This window comes from Phascolarctos cinereus, unplaced genomic scaffold (genome assembly GCF_003287225.1).
Source record: "Phascolarctos cinereus isolate Bilbo 61053 unplaced genomic scaffold, phaCin_HiC Scaffold_1;HRSCAF=81, whole genome shotgun sequence".
Classification (NCBI taxonomy): Eukaryota; Metazoa; Chordata; class Mammalia; order Diprotodontia; family Phascolarctidae; genus Phascolarctos; species Phascolarctos cinereus.
The window spans coordinates 137,522,194-137,538,764 of record NW_027555514.1 but is presented as its reverse complement, the minus strand read 5'-3'; the positions used below and the strand labels follow the sequence as shown (position 1 = coordinate 137,538,764).

At 36.6% G+C, this 16,571-nt stretch overlaps 1 protein-coding gene across 1 annotated transcript in view; it reads right to left on the bottom strand.

The window, feature by feature from the left end:
• The window catches only part of LOC110206937 (protein mago nashi homolog), a 59,694-nt gene that overhangs the window by 30,713 nt on the left and 12,410 nt on the right, over nucleotides 1–16,571 (bottom strand). The window contains 1 exon segment of the mRNA XM_020984460.1: nucleotides 15,764–15,826. Within this exon segment, the coding sequence (XP_020840119.1) occupies nucleotides 15,764–15,826 (63 nt within the window).

The following is a 16,571-nucleotide window of genomic DNA, read 5'->3' as shown; positions in this document are numbered from 1 at the left end:
AAAGTGCCAAATCACTAGCTTAAAACACATGAGTTTTATGATACATTGACTCATTTTTCTTTCTTATGGTTTTAGGAGAATCCAGTGTATCAATATTGTTCAACCATTTCTTAAAGGTTTCCTTGTCCTGCCAGGGATAATGAATTGCCCTTTTGGGTCAACTTCATTCTCACCCACAGTTTAGAATCCCCACAGGTCCAAGGATAATAAGAAAGAGAAAAATAGAACTCCTTTAATCACTCTGTATCACAAAAAATCTCAGTCCTGAGTTCAGGGATAACTAGGGCATTTCCTCTGTAAAAAAGCGTTCATTCACAGTGGCACATTGGGTCTTCTACAAGGAGAACAATGCACTCAAATGCATATTATTGCAAATCCCTACCTTGCATTTAGGCATCAGGCCCAAAGGTTTGCCATAGCTGAGATACAATTTGCTTATGGGAGTAAGATATTGTACAAATTTATTTTGAATATACATACATATATAATATGTAATTTCAATATTATATATTATGGGTGGTTGTATGCATGTATGTGTTACAAATATACCGTCATAATTAATTAACCTTGCCTGCATGGCTATGACTAGGAATAAATGATCAGTATTTTGCCTTAGGGCACCAAAATTTAAAGGATGCTGACCATATATACTTTCACATTCTGGAAATAAATGAACTTACCACGTGGTTATCACAAATAATCTATTCAAAGAGGAAGCTATTATTTGACTTGCTTCTTTCATCCAGACATCACAACTTAAGTGACCTTTCCAAACTCCCCCCGACTCCATACTACAGTAGAAGAGTGTGTTTCAAGGTTTCCACTTGAATCTACTGATGTCTTAGAGGTTTATTTCTACCCTCTAGCTGCCCCATTGACTTTATCTTAAAATTTTGATTTAATGATGATTTTTGCAGCTTGTTGTCACAGTTTTCATAGATACAGGATTCCAATGACTCAGACCAGAAAGACCAGTTTTAACATCCATGAACTTTTTAGACAACTAAAAAGGATATTTAGATGAACCAAAATTTTTGTTTCATTTTAGTTGACCATAATTATACAAAGTCTACATACACACACACACACACACACACACACACACACACACATATATATGTAGGGTTTTTATAATTATATTATATATATATATATATATATATATATATATATAGGCTTTGTCTATATAATAATGATGAACTGAAATATATATATGGACAAAATTTGTTTGTTTTGATGGAAGTGGAGGTTGTGGAGACATCCGTGTGACACACCAATTTGGTTGTCTACATTGATTAAATTAACCAGGCAGCTAACAAAGATCCACTTCATTTTATGCAATGTAAGTATAACCTAGACCTTCATAATGCCCTCCTTGAACCTTCAAAAATCATTCTAACAACTAATCCTCTTCATTGAGGGTAATTTCTGCTATCCCAGCATAACAGTTCCTTTTGAAGAATCTACCATACTTTCTCCAGCAACTCTTACTACAGAACCCTTTAAGTTATCCCTACATGGCACAAGAAATGTTTGTCCTCCATGAAGTAAGGATGCAGCACTAACATGCCTAGGTAGCCATCATGGGATGCAGTTGTCCATGCATATTTCTTAAGGCACTGTGGCACCACATAAAGAGCCCTGGAATTGGAGTCAGGGCAGGTGTATTATCATGTCACATGGGGCAGTCAATATCTGAGGAAGTTGTGTCAAATCCCCTTAACTATAGGATGAGGACAATTAGTTTAGATGATCTCAATGTTCCTTTCTAGCTATGTCATTCTATGACTCTTTGAGGTAAAGAAGAAAGGGGAACTTGGAGAAAATGGCTTTTTAAGGTCACCAGCATAGTCTATCAGAAGCCAATATCACAAAACCCAAGGATTTAGGAAATTTCTTTAGTAGTAATAGTGTGATTACACACAATGAATATCTACTATCACTTAGTGGCAAATATCTACAGATTTTTTTTTCTCTAAATTGCTAACTTGTAGAAGGTTTTTACAACCCATTGAAAATATTTATGATGCCATCCTGGCCAACTCATCTTGGGCTCTTAATAGGGTTATCTGAAAGTCAGGAGTACCTACTGTAGTTATAAAGTTTTCCACAAAAAAAACCATTTCTTTCCTGTAATGTTTACAAGTGTAAACTTAAGGCAAGAGAGCTCTGTGTTTAACCTAAATTACTCCTTAGTAAATAAGTAGTATCATCTTGAAGAAGGAATACATTGAACAAAATGGCTCTTACTAGCTTTGTCATTATGGACAAATCTAAGATTGATCATCTGTAAAATGAAGATGAAAGAGTATGGTATAGTGAAAAGAGAACTGGTTTTAGAATCTGCAAAACATTGATTTAAGTCATACTTCTGATTTGTCCTGGTTGCTTGAACCATTGATCTGTTAGGGCCCCAGGCAAGCATATAAGATGACTAATTGCAGAAAAGTAGATGATCTTCAATGGTTGAGAGAGTTTTCTCACTGGGAATTCCTGACTTCCAACCTCTTTCTCCTCCTCATCATCATCACCACCATCACTTGATCTTCTCCAGGCAAAACATACCAAGAAGAATGCTATTAGGTAGAAAGCCATGGCTGTATATGTTAAGACTTACTGGAATATTGAATCAAAGATGAGTGGGAAGAATCAATTTAAAGCAATTAACACTTTTGAAATATAAGTTTAATGTGTAGTTTGGGAACAGTAAAATGTACAACGAATTTAAAAATTATCCAAATGAAAACCCACATACTATTATGGAAACAAAAGCAGCTATAGAAAATATATCACTTTATCATCCAAAAAAAAGGAAGAGATTGATAGGTATTCTCAGAGCATTTGATAAACAGGTTAAAAGCTGACAGAAATATATTTGGGACATAAAGGTATCAGTTTACAGGTCAGGACTGAAAATAGGCGTATATGACTGAATTTGTTAAATGTAACCAGTTATAAGTTATATTTAGATAGAAACTATGAAAGAGCTAATTGCCAGGAGAGAAATCTAAAGTGTCTCTATGGACGACATACAGGTGAACTCAACCAACTAAATATTGACAAAGAAGTGCTAAACAAAAGCTAACTCATACAGATATGTTTCCAGAAATGGACGGGCTTTTGATAGCATTACAAGAATTGATAGCATTATATATTATCACCACCAGCAATGACATAAAGGTTTTCCTTAATAAAGATTTATTGTTCAGTAATTTTTCAGTTGTGTCAAACTTTTCATAACTATTTGTGGTTTTCTTGGCAGGGATACTGTAATGTTTTTTTTTTAATAAATTAATTTATTTTTAGTTTTCAACATTCACTTCCACAAGATTTTGAGTTTTGAATGTTCTCCCCATTTCTCCCCTTCCCTCACCTCAAGATGGCATGCATTCTGAATGCCCCTGACCCTGATCTGCCCTCCCTTCTATCACCCCTTCTATCATCTTCTATGAACAATTTTTAACATATGTTTTTAAAACCTGGGGGTCCAAGGTCTCTTCCCTCCTCCATGCCAACCCACCCTCATTGAGAAGGCAAACATCTCGATGCAGGTTACACATGTGTAGTCATGCAGAACACTTCCATAATAGCCATGCTGTAAAAAAACTAACTATATTTGCCTTCTTCCTATCACATACCCCATTTGTTCTATTATTTCCTTTGACCCTGTCCCTCCTCAAAACTGTTTGCTTCTGATTACCCCTTCCCCCAAACTTCCCTTCCTTCTATCATCCCCCCACACACTCTTATCCCCTTCCCCCTATTTTCCTGTAGGGCAAGATAGATTTCCATACCCAATTGTGTATGTTATTCCCTCCTTAAGCCAAATCCAATGAGAGTAAGAATCATTTATTACCTCTCCCCTTTTTCCTCCAAGGTAAAAGCTTTTTCTTCCCTCTTTTATGTGAGATAATTTACCCCATTCTACCTCTCCCTTTCTCCTTTTCTGAATACAATCTTCTCTCACCTTTAATTTTAGTTTTTGGATATCATTCTTTCATATTCAACTCATGCTATGCCCTCTGTCTATATATATATTCCCTCCAACCACCCTAATGCTGAGAAAGGTCTCATGTGTTATAAATATCATCTTTGCATGTAGGAATATAAACAGTTCAACCTTAATAAGTCCCTTATGATTTCTCTTTCCTGTTTACCTTTTTATGCTTCTCTTGAGTCTTGTATTTGAAAGTCAAATTTTCTATTCAGCTCTGATCTTTTCATCAACACTAACTGAAAGTTCTCTATTTCACTGAATGCCCATTTTTTTCCCCTGAAGAATTATACTCAATTTTTGCTGGGTAGGTGATTCTTGGTTGTTATCCTAGCTCCTTTGACCTCTGGAATATCATATTCCAAGCCCTCTAATCCCTTAATGTAGAAGCTGCTAAATCTTGTGTTATCCTGATTGTGTTCCCAAAATTGTTTCTTGGATTGTTTCTTTCTGGCTGCTTGTAATATTTTCTCCTTGACCTGGGAACTATGGAATTTGGCTACAATATTCTCAGAAGTTTTCCTTTGGGGATCTCTTTCAGGAGGTGATAGGTGGATTCTTTCAATTTCAATTTTACACTCTGGTTCTAGAATATCAGGGTAGTTTTCCTTGATAATTTCTTGAAAGATGATGTCTTGGCTCTCTTTTTGACCAGGGCTTTCTGGTAGTGCAATGATTTTTAAATTCTCTCTCCTGGATCTATTTTCCAGGTCAGTTGTTTTTCCAATGAGATATTTCACATTGTCTTCTATTTAATTTCATTCTTTTGGTTTTGTTTTACTACGTCTTGATTTCTCATAAAGTCATTAGCTTCCATTTGCTCCACTCTAATTTTTAAGGAAGTGTTTTTTTAAATTTTATTTATTTATTTTGATTTATCAATAGTCACTTAAGGAAGTATTTTCTTCAGTGAGCTTTAGACTTCCTTTTCAATGTGGCCACTTCTGCTTTTGAAGCATTCTCCTCCTGATTGGCTTTTTGCTCCTCTTTTGCCATTTGGGTTAAGTTATTTTTAAGGTGTTATTCCCTTTATTTTGGGGGGGCGGGTCTTCCAGCAAGCTGTTGACCTTTTTTCATCATTTTCTTGCATCATTCTCATTTATCTTCCCAGTTTTTCCTCTACTTCTCTTACTTGCTTCTCAAAATCCTTTTTGAGCTCTTCCATGTCCTGGGACTGATTCATATTTTTTTTTGGAGGCTTTGGATGTAGGAGCTTTGCCTTTGTTGTCTTCTTCTGGTTTTCTATTTTGATCTTCTTTGTCACCAAATTAAGATTCTATGGTCTGACTTTTTTTGTGGAATTTGCTTAGGTTCCTCACCAATTACTTGACTATTAAACTCTTTGTCAAGTTAGGGGTCTGCTTCCAGTGTGGAGAATATACTTTCCCAAGCTTCAGGGGTTTTGTGCAGTTGTTTTCAGAGATACATCTAAGGGCCTATTAATTTTCAGTTCTTCCAAGGTGGTATGATCAAAGAAGAGATGTTTACTTCTTTCCTAGCCTGTGCTCTGGTCTATGAGTGACCACAAGCACTCTTTTCTTCCTTGGAACTGTGAAAGGGATTCTGTCTCCATCAACACACAAGTTCCACTCTGCCAGTGCTCCTCCTCGCCCCAGGATGGCCACCCAGTAGTGTGACTCAGATATAAGAATGGGAAAAGCAAGATAATTCTGCCTCAGCACCAGCCAAGGGATCCCTGTAAGCCCCCTCTGATCAACTGCTCGATCTCCCCCTTGGTCTGTGGGCTGAGAGCTCTGGAAGCAGCTGCCTCTCCAGGGCTGCACTGGGACTGGGGCATGACCAAGCTCCTCTCTCACCAAGGTCCAACAGACCTTTCCTACTGACCTTCTAATTTGTCTTTGGTGTTTGTGGGTTGAGAAGTCTGGAAACCACTACAGCTCCCTGTGATTCAGTCCCCTGAAGCCTGAGTCAACCATCCAGGTTGTCTTGGGCTGGAAATTTGTTTAGCTCTGTCTTTTTTTGGGTTGAGCTGCTGTATAATTTGTTTAGAGCCATTTTCACAGGTATTTGGAGGGGTTTGGGGGAGAGCAAAATAAGTCACTGCTTTTACTCTGCCATCTTTGCTCTGCCCTAATACTGTAGTGTTTTGCCATTTCTTTTCCAGCTGATTTTACTGACAAGGAAATTGAGGTAAACAGGGTTGCCCAGGTTGCCCACAGTCACACATCTAGTGAGTATCTGAGGCCAGATTTGAACTTGGAAGATGTCTTCCTGACTCCAGGCCTGTAACTCTATCCATTGTACCACCTAGCTGCCTTCAATAAGGATACCATTTTCCTTAATGAGGAAAGATTATTCTTACTAAAGGGTCTATGGTTAGGATTTAATTGATGTTACTAGAATTTTGTATCTTTGCTTTCATATGCTGTATATACATTTATGCTCTTAGGAGGAATGGACTTTGGAGTATTTAGGTTTCCATCAGACCGAGTCTTCTTTCTACTCATTCAGTTGCCAAATCCTTCATGCTCTTTCATTCCATGCAATTCTTGCTGAGGTTTTCCCATCAATCCTCAGTATGTGATCTATCAAATACACTTGAGGTCTTTCTTTCTTGTTGTTTTTATGATCTGTTGAGCATACTACTTGAATTGTCTATCATTTTATCTCTCACTCTTGCTCCTTGACCTGAGGCATAGCTCCTTTTTTTCTGGTGATTTTCCAACTTTGCAAGGACTAATCATCACTTGTTCCTACCATTTGTGGATCATTCTATTGCTATTTACATTAGATATAATTTTAATTTAACTGAGAGTGTCATGTCATATGATTTACAGTTATATAGCATCACCAATGATATTAATGCTAATGATGTGGACTTTTGAGAGAATGGGCAATTTGCAGTCATTTAAAGCACAGAATAGTTTGCAAAATTCAATCCATTCTGATCTTTTCCACCTATTCAATTTTAGCCCCTGCTGATTGCCCCTTAGTGATAACTGAAAAATGTATGTATACTGACAGACTAACTTGCTATCTGTCTAGCTATATGTCATAATCTGGACAATGTAAATTTTTATCCACTTTATTTTTCTGGTGTGAATGGTTAGACCAGATTATTTTAGCCTTTTCTGATTTCACTGAAGGGGTCTTGCAATGTCATTATAATAACATATTTTTATAGTGTTAGGACAAAATAAGGACAACTTGGCTGCCCTGTAAATGTGAACATTAAGGTAGAATTGCAATAATCAACATCAGGTGATATGTTGGAAGAAAAGAATTGTAGTGTTGGAAAAACAATAGAGAGACTTATAATTCTGGTTCAGAGGGGTTTTGACAAGAAATTTATCAACCAAAGCAACATATAAGTTGTATACACCAGTCACCTTCCCTGCTTGTTTATAGAACAGCACAATCTTAAGGATAACTCTATCTTTGGAAAGTAAGTTAGACATTATTTTGGTAACTGAAGCAAAGGAAAAGAAAGGCTGAGGTGTTTTCTATCCATGTTTGGAATAGGATGTTTGGTATTAAATAGGTCTCTACAAGGAAGAATAAAGAAGTTTTAAATTTTGGAGTGTCCATCAACATTATCTTTGTATTGCACACCAAGTAGCCAATAAAGTGGTTCTGAATGGTTATATCATGAAACATCAAACTTTTTCTGCATTCCCAAGGGCCAAGGACACAGGAGTCAGAGGAATGAAAGAGCTAACATTCATAACACCTTTAGTTATACAAAATCTTTTTTCTTCTTCCATGTAACATTCCTTAGTAAATGGGGCACACATTTTACAGATGATGAAATAAATTCTAAGAGAATGTATGGCTTGCCTAGGAGTACATTTTCTCACCCAGTAGAATATTCCCCCCAGGAAGGACTTGTCTTTCTTTTGTATATGTATCCCTAGGACCCAGCACAGTGATTGGCATAGGGTAGGTGCTTAACAAATTCTTATTGGTGGTTTGATTGCACAGCTAGTGTTAGAGGTAGGCTTTCAATCCAGCTCTCTTGACACCATGTGTAATTAGTAAAATTCTGCTCATGAATAGTAATATTTAGAGTGATTCCAATAAAATAGGGAACCAAGTAAGTAATAAGCATTTATTAAGCATTTGCAATATGTCAGTCACTGATCTAAATATAGTAATTTTTTAAAAATTAAACTTATCCCTAACCTCAAGAGAATTACTTTCTAATGGGTGAGAAAATGTTTGCAGAGATAGAAACAAGCAATTTAAAAATGAATTAGTTGAAAAATAACTTTAGAAGGGAAGGCACAAGAAGTGTGGAGGCCATAAAAAGTCAGATAGAGAGAATTTACCTTTTGCTAGGGAACTTGATAGCCTGGAGGATAAAGTACTAGACTGGATTCAGGAAAATGAGTTCAAATCCTGTGTGACCCCAGGCAAGTTTCCTCAATTGTAAACATGGGGAAAGTAATAACATTTCCTTCCCAGGGATAATGTGAGGATCAAATGAAATAATATTTGTAAAATATCTAGCACAGTGCCTGGAACATTTTTGTTGTTTCATCATTGTAGTTGCATCCTACCCTTCCTGATCCCATTTGCGGTTTTGTTGGCAAAGATGTTAGAGTGGTTTGCCATTTCCTTCTCCAGTTCATTGTATAGATGACAAAACTAAGGCAAAGAGGTTTAAGTAACTTGCCCGTGGTCACACAGATAGTAAGTGTCTGAGGCCAGATTTGAACTCAGTAAGATGTTTTCCTGACTCCCGACCCAGCATGCTATCCACTAGCTGTCTACCTTGCTGTCTGCTTGGCACATAAAAGGTGCTGTTTAAATGAGTAATTATTATTATTGTTTGAACTTTACATAGGGGTCTTCTGTAACACTGGCAAATGTGTAGATGGTGATATACATACGTATATGTATGTATATATGTATTTCTGTTTAATACCTTGTTTGATGTAAATACTTAATGACATAATGAACAAAGTTATCTTCAAAATAGTGTCTGTGTTATGGAAATTTATATGCTTATGAAATGTGTACAACTTTTCTGAGGATAGCTTTTAAGGATATATTTTTTCTCTGTCAAGTCAAAAGCTTTCTTAAAATTAATAAACCATATCCACATTAAGATCTTATATTGTCTGGACTCCCATCTGTTGTATATAACTTTGAAGATGTGGTTTGCTGTAAAAAAGAATCATCTATAAAAGTCTGCTTATTTCTTTCTCATGTTTTCATCAATGATAGCTATAATACACAAAGACTATTCTCAGAAATGTTTAATAGAGATAAGAAAGTTCCATAGATCTAAAATTGAAAAGGAATTTAAAACATATCTAGTCCAATCTCCTTATTCTACTAATGAGAAAAGTGTTGCCCAGAGAGATTAACTGATTTGTCCAAGGTCATATGCATAGTTAAGTAAAAGAACCATTTTTTTCCCTTAAAACCAGGTTCATTTACACACCATGGTTGCCTCTTTACACTGAAGTTATTAATTATTGAAGTATTTGTGGACTATTTCAAAAGATTTTGTTAACTTCTTTATAAAAATGATAAATTTCTAATTTCTTGCTATGGCCATTCCACAAAAATAGTCTGCTAATGTTCATTTTGAGTACTTAAAGGAAATATGAGCAAATAACCTATGAGAAGAAATTTCTTATTGCTCTCACTTGCCTTATAGAACCGACTCCATGAACTTGTTTTGTTTCTCCTAAGAGAAATTGCAAGCCAACCTTCCACTCTCCAATGACTTCATCATATTTCCGGAATTTATTTAGAGTAAAAATGTCAATGTTGCTGTAGTTAGTTCACTGCCTCTTAAGAGTTTGTCAATTAGAAGTTCCATCAATTAAATTAATGTTTGTGGTTGCTTTAAGAACAGTGCTGTTCTTAGCATCATTTTCCATTACTGTCCTCAGTCACTTTTGTCACTTTGAAGTATTGCTTTCAGGAGGCAGCTAGGTGGTACAGGAGATAGAGATCTGGTTTGGAGTCAGGAGAATATGAGTTCAAATCTAGCCTCAGACACTTGAAATTTACTAACTGCGTGACCCCGGGCAAGTCACCTAACCCCCATTGCCTCACCAGAAAAAAGAAAAAATATTGCTTTCAGAAAGGATGAGATAGAAGAACTGGGAAAAAGAAGGAAGAGGAGGAGAGAAGAGGAAGAGGAGGAGGATTTCTGTTTTGCTAGAACTTGGATAAATGGATTTCATTGCTGTTCTCTATTTTTCTTTATTATGGAACTGGTATTTGGTGGGAATGGGGTCAAGCCTTTTTCATAGAACTTGGAGTCCTCTTTCCACTTCAAAAATGACAAAGCAATTAGAAGTTAGCTCAAACCCTAATATGTCTCATAGAATAATAAACTTTAAGGGAGTAGATAGCTGTAATTGTAGCCCAATACCTCTTCTTTCTGAGGAGGGCAGAATAATCTCCGACCACAAGTTCCTGCTTTCCCTCCTGACAAGTACCAAAGTCATCCTTAATGAAGTATTAGGGGGTATGGGGAGGAGGGAAAAAGGGCAAGAGATAATTATTCTGTACCACTTCAAGCCACACAACCCCTCACCATTATTGTCTCCTTATAGACCAATCCTAGAACTTTAAGGAGCCGTAGAAGCCACCTAGTCCAATTCCTTCATTTTTCAGCTGGGGAAACTAAGACCTAGAGAGGCTAAGAGATTTGTGTAAGATTACAGAGATAGCAAGCCAAAAAGTCTGGGATTTGAAACTAGTTCTTCTGACTTCAAATCTAACACCTTTTCTACAGTTTCATGTTGGGAATACAAAAAGTAGAATTGGGGAAATATCCATTCCCTTAGGGAGTTTGCTTGAAACTGGGTCAGAAAAAAACAAACAAACCAAAAAAAACCCAAACCAGATAAACAAACAAAAAAGCCACAACTTTGAAAAAAGTTTCCTTGCTAATATGCAGATCCAAAAATACAAAGCAATTCTATTATATTTTGGCTATGATTAGTTATTATATGGACGTCTGCCATACGCACTTTCTTTCTTGGCATTAATCTAGTTATTTTTAACAACAAAAAAAAAGACCAAGTATTGTAGGATTGAAGGGACAGAGAGAAAACAAAGCCTGACAAAATTCTATTGAAAACCAGAATTTCCTTTTGATCCAGCAAAGCTCATCACTGTACCAGTATAATGCTTCTCTGTAGAGGCAAGAAAAGTTTTAAACAAATCTGCCAAGGAACCCCAAAGCTGATCAGATGTATTTCACAGATACTTTGTGGAACCCATGGAAAACAGGTACAAGGACATGTAGCTGGTGAACTAGACCAAAACAAGGAGATGGCATTCTGTTCATAATTTAAGATCACAAATATAGCACTAGGAAGGTTCATAGGGGTCATCTACTCTAATTCCTTAATTTTACTGATGAGGAAGGAGACTAAGACTCAGAGAAGTCTATTGATTTCTTCAATATCACACAGGAAATAAGTGACAGTAGCACATTTTGAACCCAAGTCATTTGACTCTGTGCAGTTCGGTAGCACAGTGGATAGAGTTCCCAAGAAAGAAACATGAAGACTCCTCTTCCTGAGTTAAAATCCAGCCTCAGATACTTCTAGCTGTGATGTTGGGCAAGTCACTTCACCTTGTTTGGCTCAGTCTCCTCATTTGTAAAATGGACTGGAAAAGGAAATGCCAAACTACTCCAGTATCTTTGCCAAGAAAACCCCAAATAGGGTTACAAAGAGTCATAAACAACTGAAAACCACCTAAACAACAACAGACTTTGACTCTAAATACAGTGTTCTTTCTACTTTGATGGAAAAAAATGATTAAATGTGAGATGAGGGAGAAGTTTTTAATCTTAGTGAATATATGGATAGCCGTTTAGTCAATAAAAATTTATTAAGTATTTGCTATTTGTACTTACATCTAGCTACGCTGTGCTTAAGGTTGTGGGTACAAAGCTAAAACATCCCTTGACCTTAAGGAGATTGCATGTAAATAGATATGGACATATAAGACACATTTCAAATTGATGGAAGGTGGAAGGTAGATGGATGGTGGAAAAATGGGGAAGTTAGGAGGAAAGGCTGGTGGCATTAGGAGTGGCAATCATAAAATAATCTTGAGCTGCCTAGGTCATGTGCCATTTTTTCATCTAAGTTGAGATACCCATTCAGGCAGCTGGAAATTTAGGACTGGAATCCAGAGAAGAGGTTGAGGCCTGATATATACATATGCACATATATTCATACACACACACACACACACACACACACACATATATATACACATATATATATTTATAAATATACACAGTAATTTTATTTTTATATATTTATGAGTCATGCACATAGAAACAGATAAGATCACAACACAATGAGTAGGATGATAGAGAGAACAGGACCAGGGAACCTAGGATAGAGTTTTAGGTAACACCTATATTTAGGAAGCAAAAGGAGATAACAAACCAGTGAAGAAAACAACCACTGTTACTATTACAGCAAAGTCCAGCATCAGAGTGTGGCCAACTATGTCAAATGATGAGGAAAATTCAAGGACATTGAAAAAAAAAGTAATTTAATTTAACATTTCAGAAATTATTCATAATCTGGGATCAAAAGTCAAAAGCCAGGTTGCACTGAATGGAGGAGTATGAGGTTTGCGATGAAGTGCAGTTACTGGTTCTTTTTAAGTGTTTCATAGAGACAATAGCTTATGAAGATGGCTGGATCAATGGAAGGTTTCCTGAGCACAAGGGAGACAAAAGTATGTTTGCATATAGTGGGAGGAAGCCAGTAAAGAAGAAGCTATTGGGAAATGTGAGCAGCAAACTCATCAAAGTGAGATGGGATGAGATCAAGAGCAAAAAAGAAAAAAAGCAACTTCAGTCTTTAAAATGGAGTCAATGAGAAGGAGATGGACGAAGATAGAGAGGATTTGAAATGTGGAGATAATAATAAGCATTTAAGGTTTACAAAGGAAGGAGAAGAAGAGAATAAACTTGATTTGAAATCATCTTTTTAACTTTTGGGCCACATGACTGTCCACTGGGCCAACTTGCTTTGAGGGCCCTTCTGGTGGACTCCTTAAATCTTCCCAAGAAAGAAGGAGGTGATTATTTTTGAGAGAGAGATGAGGATGAGACTGGAGCTGGGGACCTGTTGTGAGATCACTTACTACTTTCAAGACCAGGAATGTTAACCTCCCTGGTCCTGAATTTACTTATTCATCTATGAAATGAAGGGGTTGGACCAGATGGCCGCTGAAGATGCTGCCAGCTTTCAATCATTTATGACCCTGCTGTTATTCTGTCATTTCAGTTGTAGCCCTTCATGACCCCTTTTGGTGTTTCCTTGGTAAAGATACTGGAGTGGTTTGACATTTCCTTCTCTAGCTCATTCTACAGATGAGGAAACTGAGGCTAACAGAGTTAAGTGACTTGCCTAGGGTCATACAGCCAGTAAATGTCTGATGCCAGATTTGAATTTAGGTATTCCTGACTCTACCTGATGCTCTATCTGCTGAGCAACCTCCCTTGCCCTTTAATCAATTAGTCTTATTTATTTCCAGAAACATTACTCTCCCCTCCAACAACCTCAAGATGTTATTGTCCACTTTCTCTTTAAAGATGAAGGACTATTAAGTTGATGCAGTCCCTTATACGCTCAGCAACTTAATTAGTCAGATGTAATCTTTAAATTGAGACTAATCACATCTCCATCTCCCTCAGCACAGAGAGTAGAACTATGTCCAATTCAACAAAATTCAAAGCAATGGAATTGTTTTTAAAAGAGTTATTAAAATAATAAATAAAACCTAAGATGGAAAAGAATAGAACATACACAATATTACTTTGAGGTTTGCCAAGCTCTTTAATTATATCATTGTCTACGATCCTCCCCAAAATCCTTCTAAGCAGATGATATTATCTCTACTTTCCAAATAAGTAATCTGAGGCAAAGAGAGGTTAAGTGATTTGTCCAGCATTCCTTGGCTAGCATATAAATCTAGCACTTTATCCACTGGGCTAACTTCCTCCAATTCAACAAACATTTATTAAGCCCTCACTGTTTGCCTAGCCAAAAGATTCAAAGTTTATTAGACACTCCTTGCCCATAAGGGTATTTCAGTTGTATTATGGTAATTAGTTATGGGAGCAAGAACTAAATGCCTAATATTGCATGGGTGCATTTGAGATCTGCAAAACCAAGCATCTGTGAAGCAGGAACAGGAAGGCCACTAGAAGCAATTGGTGGTACAGGGGACAGGGAATAGAGTCTGGAGTCAGGATGATCCAGCTTCAGATCCTACCTCAGACACTTTCTAGATGTAAGACTTGGGGCAAGTCATTTTACCTCAGAGTCCTCGCCCATAAAATAAGAATAATAATAGTACCTACTCTGCAGGGTAGTTATGAGGATCAAATGAGACATATGTAAAAAAAAAAAAAGAATGTGGCATATAGTGGGAGATTTATAAATGTTTGTTTTATTCCCTGAATGGACAAAGGGGACACAATGGAACAGGTCACATTTGATCATTTTATTTGGATATTTTTTTCCCTTAATGTTTTTTTTCTTTATGACATTTATCTGTGCATATTAATCAGGTTTCATCCCTTCCAATTTTGATTTCAAGATCCCTTTCAATTTTGATTTGATCTCATGTCAACAATATAGCTATAGAATTTTCCATTGTCAATTTAAGGATGTTAGGGAGTGCTTTCTTTTTCAGCACTTATTATTGACGGCCCATTAAGTAGACCCTGGTCCTCATTGCACACTTTTCTCAACCTTCCTTTTTTTAATGAAGACCTCATGCCAGTCAATATGACCTAAGAGTCAGCAGGTGTGCAGGTTTTTCTTTGCTACCACTTAATGGTTTTCAGGCAACCCAGGATAGCTTTCTTTATGATGCTCATGGCAATGCTAATAAAATGCTTAACAATGATCAAGCCAGATGGGGAATTGTTTAGCCCAGCTGTGAAATAGTTTATATCATCAGGAATTTTTTTTTCTTAAGACATAGTTGCATGGCCTAATGTAAACCAAATCATCAGGGACCCTCTAGGATTTGATAAGCCAACCGTTAGTCATTAAATTGCTATTTATTATTGAGATGATGTTCATAAGCAAGCTATGGTGGCCTAATTTATCAATGTATGATTCGTTTTCTTCACATGCAATTCTTGAAGAATTGCGTGATAGGATAATGGTATCACAGTTAAGAATGACACTTTCTTTGCTGGATAAAGTAAGCTAAGGCTTGATTTTCTGTTTCTCTAGCCGGAATAGTTATGATTTCAACTGGCTCAGGTTTTTGTTAAACCACTTTTTTCATTTGTGATTTTTTTCACCTTCATTATTATTATGATATTGTTAGACTTTTGACTTAATATGTCATTATTTCAAAGGTCAACTTTAAATTTTAGTTTTGAGGTATAGGTTACAAGTTGTATGAAATCTGTATGTTGCAACTTGTTGGTCTCCTTCTAGGTCTATAACAGGCTATTGTTATATATATATATATATATACTTTTTGTCTAGGTATAGATATTTTAAAACTACAAAAAAGCTTGTAAAAATCTGGGTGTTTGGCAGATTGCCTTCCTACATCTTCTCCCATTCTAAAGTATTACAGAGCATCTGTTGTGAATATATTTGAGAAGGCAAATAGTCTTCATGACACCCCAGGGAGGGAAGGTAGAGAACTGAGAAGTATTTGCTCAAGAGAAGACATCCGTATACATACAATCAGTGGCCCATTTAATCTACACTATCTAGCCTTCCTGAATAAAATTATAGAAATGAGGTGGGGTGCAAAGCTGTCAATGCTTACCTGAGCTTTTGCTCTTGGAAAAAGGGTACTGAAGGCTAAGGCAAACTGAGATTCAAGGCTTTCCTAAATAGCAGAGAAAGAGTCTATATGTGCCAGTATGAAAATGCATGCAAGGTTCTGTCTACTTATCCCAATTTTATGTAACTCCTTTTCTTGAAACCTATTACCTGTTGAATCAATGGCTAATTGTGTCTGTTACTATATTTATGACAGATTAATAGATTTGTTTGGTCAGGACTTCTGATTTCAGCAATTCAGGGATGTCCCTGTGAGGAAACTTCTTCTTTCAATTCAGCCTAGTGCTGTTATACAAGTTAAGGCACTTGGCATTGGATAGTGACTTGCTGATGGTGATAGAGTGAGGATTTATCAGCTGGAACACTTGACCTCAGGTCTTCTGACTCAAATCAGCTTTCTACACTCTATGTCATGCTACCTTTCATGAATAAATAAGAGGTTATAATGAATTATGTTTTACTCTTCCTAGAGGTATCATTTCATTTTAATAGCAACATTTAAATCTTTAACCCAAAGGAGTGATAGATGGAGACTTTTCTGGGATTATAGATTTAGAACTTGAATGGACAAGTGAGGTCATCTAATTGAACTCCCTCATTCCACTTTTGAGGAAATTGAGCTCCAAGGAGATTAAGTGACTTGCCCAAGGTCAAACAAGTAATAAGTGGCAGAGTTTGGATTTCAACCCAAGTTCTCTGACTCAAAATCCAGGGATTCTTCCATGGCACCATGCTGCCTCTCTCTAGGACCATGAAGAAAATGTTTCTGCATGGGAAGAAGGAAGGAGGCG